Source organism: Asparagus officinalis, chromosome 2 (assembly GCF_001876935.1).
Source record: "Asparagus officinalis chromosome 2, Aspof.V1, whole genome shotgun sequence".
NCBI classification, from domain to species: Eukaryota; Viridiplantae; Streptophyta; class Magnoliopsida; order Asparagales; family Asparagaceae; genus Asparagus; species Asparagus officinalis.
In genome coordinates this window covers 64,719,719-64,724,565 of record NC_033795.1, presented here as the reverse complement: position 1 = coordinate 64,724,565, position 4,847 = coordinate 64,719,719, and the positions used below count along the sequence as shown (strand labels likewise).

The window sequence follows — 4,847 nt, the reverse complement described above, 5'->3', positions numbered from 1 at the left end:
CAATGTAGTGTTAATTATCATTTTCATCTCAGCATAATATTTTTAATGTAACAAATAAAGTGCCACCACACAAAAAAGAAGATAGTGGTCACCTCTTCAGCCAAACAGAAAAATGGTAATAAAATTTATAACGATAAAAAATCTATATACTTTAAGTGTGAAATTAATAGAACAAAAACAATATTAAATAAACAAAATGAAAAAAATAAACCTACAATAACATCAAATTTTAAAGACGCAATAAATTTTCAGTGTCAAAACAAAATCAGATTACCCCTTAGCTTACTCTAAATAAAATAGAGAAATCGGTTATCAAATTCTCTATTCTCTCTAATTTATTTCATTTTCTCAGATGAGTAACCAACATAGGTTATGAATGAAAATCTCTTTCCATATCAAGGACTAAACGTTCTGAAACATCACATCTATAAGAAGAAACTAAGGAGAGGAAAAAAGGAGCACATTCTCACACACACGAAACATTAAAGAACAATTCATTCCAATATCCTCAATTTCCCATCCAGATTCCTCGGGTCCATTTACATTAAGACAACATTCTTTACACGAACCATATTTACATGAATCAGAATCTTATCATGAATTGAAATAGTACATCACACCAAGGCAGTAATTAACTCGCCAATGGACCATAAAATCGCTGTTTATTTATGTTATCATAAAATCCTTGCAAATGATACAAACATAGAATTTCTATCATTTATCATTTCAGTAAAAAAAGAAAAAAAGTAATGGTCCATCCAATATTGCTGTTTTATTTGCATGTTATAGCTTTTTGTCACCTGAGAATGTTACCACTTACTCATAGATAGTTATAAAATTATGAAACAAGTCAAGGATTGAGATTTGGATTTCCAAATGATTTTATGCTTTGGTAAAAGGTCAACCAAATAAACCAATTATTGCAACTGCATATACCTCAATTAAATTTTGGTTGAATAATAATGAGGCATCGAATAGATTTTCAACTGCCAAGCGATAAGACACAAAGATTGGATGCTACTTGTACCTCTCTCAGACATTCGAGTTGCAATTTTTCCATTCTTCTGTAAACTTTTGAATCCTAACAAACTTTCATTAACATCATAGACGAACATTGAGATAGTCAAGTATTTATTAGAATGACTTGCCCTATACTTCTTATTGAGAAATTACGCTTTTCCACATGGTATTACATGTTCTTAACGAAAGACTCAACTTGAGAAGTTCATAAACCTTTTGGCTAGAAGAATCAATGATTTGAATTGCAGGACACAAATAAAGATTATAAAGGCCAAACAACTGCCAAACCCAATGTTCGATCCAATTTGACGAGGCCTCTCTGATTGAGAATCTTTCTGCTCACACAATATTTGTCTAGGAGTTGTCTATTCTCCAACATATTCATGCATGATAGGCAACTCTATAGCATTTTTTTCACCTACTTAGGTGATGCAGGAGAAATTAGAAGACTAAGTAAAATTAATTAGAATTTAAATTTTAAGGATTTAAGCTTTCTTTTAATTGAGACCTATGTTGCATCCAAGCTAGTGGACGCATGGGAAAGGCAAATTTGTATGAGATAAGGGCATGGGGACACAACTGTATATGTATAAGTTTGTATAGATGTATACATATATAGATACTTATGTATCTATTTGTACATACATGCATATGCTATATGTGGGTGCAGGTACGGGACACGACAAAATTGTAAAAATTAGGATACGGCAAGACGACTATATACATACATATTAAAATTAGTAATTTATATGAGATTGATATTGTTTTCCATTCACGTGCTATAAGAACTAAAATCCTTATGTCATTTTTATGTTTCTATTATTGAGTAGATTATACATTGAAAAAAATACTCGTTTTTGGACTAGATACCCAAACAACCCTTTAAAATCATATTCATGAACTAGGTATGTGCTAAGACGAACATATTCCAAGTCCAACGATATGCATAAATTTGAGATGAAGTGTAAAATATATACATACAAGAAGTGTATTACGAGTTTTTTAAACTAAAACATGTGTTATATAATCGAGTACACATCTAAATAAATGTATATGCATATTCAAGAAGTGTCCAAAGAGTGTCCAAAATGGACACGGATACAGGAAGTATCGGACACACATACGGGAGGCTAGGTAAAGTGTCTGAGTATTCTGGTGCATGTAATTACTAATTACATTGAAATTAATTATTTACAAGAAATCAATATTGTTTTTAATATTGTTTTTCATTTGCGTGTTATGAGAATTAAAATCCTTGTAACATTTCTTTTATGTTAGTTTTATTATGTAGATTACAAATTAGAAACCAGTCATTATGAAATAGATACCAAAATTGCCCTTTAAAAATCATATTTTGAATAGTGTATAAGTTGAAACAAACTCAACCCATGTCCAAACAGTTTCATAAAGTGGATGTGAAGTGTAGGATAGACTAAGAAGTATATGACAAGTGTTTTAAATTAGAAGTTTAGAACATGTATTACATAATTAATACACGTTTGAAAGAAGATATACATTCAAGTAGTATGCAAGATTTTCAAAAGTGTCGACAGTCGAGTACAGGTACAGCTACGTGATAGAAGTAATTTAATTGGAATTGAATTTGTTGTTTAGCTAGAATAAAATTTGTTATATTTTGACAAATTGTTATTTGATTTATCTACTAGTTAGGATTTTATTTCATATTAGGGTTTTGTTTTACTCTTATAAATATGATTTCTTTTTAATTTTTTTAGAATCTATGAATAGGATTTTGTTTTGCTCCTATTCAGAATAGAAGTTGCTCTAATATCATCTTAAATTCCCAGCTAATCAAGCATGTGATTTCAGAATAAACGGTCTTCACTACAAGAAAACCAAGGGAAAAAGAGCTAACTACTCACACAATATCAGGCCGATAATGTTGGAGTTCACGCTTTGATGGAGATTCCCATTTTAAGTGTTTGCACACAACCTGGACATGGATAAGACAAATAGAATTCAATTTAGTAACTAGTGTAAAACTGTCAAATTATTTATTGTTCATTTAACATGTATTAGGAAATAATTCTAGAAATGAACACATTAAGCAAAGGTTACCCCAAGAAATGTCCATTAGTCAACTAATTGCACATAAAAGCTTGAAGTAAACGATATACAAGACTAAACGCTAAGCAGAAGATTTTTAACGTAATCAAAGAATGAAATGATGTGCATGTGGTGTGTTCACACACACACACACACATGCAGACGGGCACACACGACACACGAGAGTGGGTGCATGCATGGGCGTGTAGCAATAGGGGGCAGATTTTCGGCCAAGGGACAAGGTAATTATGTCTGCTAAACAGTTATAGATCATATTGACTTCTTACATCCTTTCATTCAGAGAGAACATATCAAATTTTCTTCTAACCTGAATAGTTCATATGCCTATCCCATTGCGTTGGCTTCCTCACAAAATATTATATTACATTCATAAAGTATTTATGGTGTTATCATATATTTATAAATTGATGACGAGGGGCAACTAATCCATGAGATAATTAATGTTAATATGGGTATGGGTAGTTGAGTATTAAAAATAATATATACTTTAGTTGCATTTGCATGTAATTTTTTAGAAAGCGCTACGCAGTTCTGAGTGCCAAAGATTGCGCCAAGCGCCTAGGCGCACAGTTGGGCATCTAGGCGAGCTTGGGTGCCTAAGCAGCAACTGCAGCACGTACGCATTTATTAACACCAAGAGATGAAAGATTTTTTTTCAAAGATGTAAAACCCTACCCTCATAGTTTATCTTAGATAAACTTTGATCTGAATTCTAATCTAATACATTTTAAACAGATCCGTTCCCTTCACTCATTATTATGCTTAAGGGAGCAATGAACCGGTTTTTACACGATGAGTCCATGTGTAACCCGCCCATGTTCATCAATGCACTTTAAGAATTAAGCGGGCAGCCTCATACCGCTCAGCCCTAGACGGACGCGCATACCGCTTTTTTAACACAATGGTTGCATGCAAGTTTTGAACCTTTGTTATTAGAAATTTAATTTCCTCATAATATTGACCTAAAGAAAACTTATATTTTGGAATTTATTATAAGTATTATTTTGATGATGTATGTCTGCTATGTTAAATGTTAACTGGTAGCTTACATCAAATAAAGACCTTTAAAATGAAAGGTTTACAAGTGCTTCCTACATGGGTAGTTTTTAGTGCCTTTTTGCCTATGCATGTCCCCGCTCATAAGGACATAATAATAAATTAATAATAGGGTTACATAAAAGAAAGGCAAGCATGCTGGCACGAAGTTTCCTAAGCAAAATCTTCATGAATGGGGAAGATGACATGGATGCTTTATTGTCTTAGCATGGTGATGAAACGTGAATGAGAAGCATGTGAAGTTTAGCGACTCTGTTACTGTCAAGGTAGTTATTATGATAAGAATTGCAGAAATTGTGAGAATCAATTTGGTTTACAGATTTATCGTTAAGATAATAGGTTTGTTGTTAGCATAGTATAAGATCATGTTTGTTGAGATTAACAGAAGTCTAGATTCATTGAATTTGAACTCTCATGTAGTTATGAATAGCCCCTTGGGCTTCCGTGAATCAAATAAAAACAAGAACCTCTTCCTCTCTGATTTCCCTCTTCCTCTCTGATTTCTTCATGGTATCAGAGAATTCCCTCTTCCTACTGCAATCATAGCCACCTCCCATCTTCCTCCCACCATAGCCCAGATCCTCACCTCTGCCCTGTTAGTTCACAAGCCACCACCCACCCTTCAAAACCTTACATCCAGACCACCTTCTAAACCTGAAATGACTCCCGAAGTCCACAAGCCG

The 4,847-nt window shown here is 33.1% G+C and overlaps 1 protein-coding gene across 5 annotated transcripts in view; it reads right to left on the bottom strand.

The window, feature by feature from the left end:
- LOC109831551 (protein-lysine N-methyltransferase EEF2KMT) overlaps positions 1 to 4,847 on the bottom strand; it is a 46,778-nt gene that overhangs the window by 10,901 nt on the left and 31,030 nt on the right. For all 5 annotated transcript variants that reach the window (XM_020398893.1, XM_020398896.1, XM_020398895.1 and 2 more), the window contains exon 9: positions 2,904 to 2,974. In XM_020398893.1, the coding sequence (XP_020254482.1) occupies positions 2,904 to 2,974 (71 nt within the window). The remainder of the gene's footprint in view (positions 1 to 2,903; positions 2,975 to 4,847) is intronic.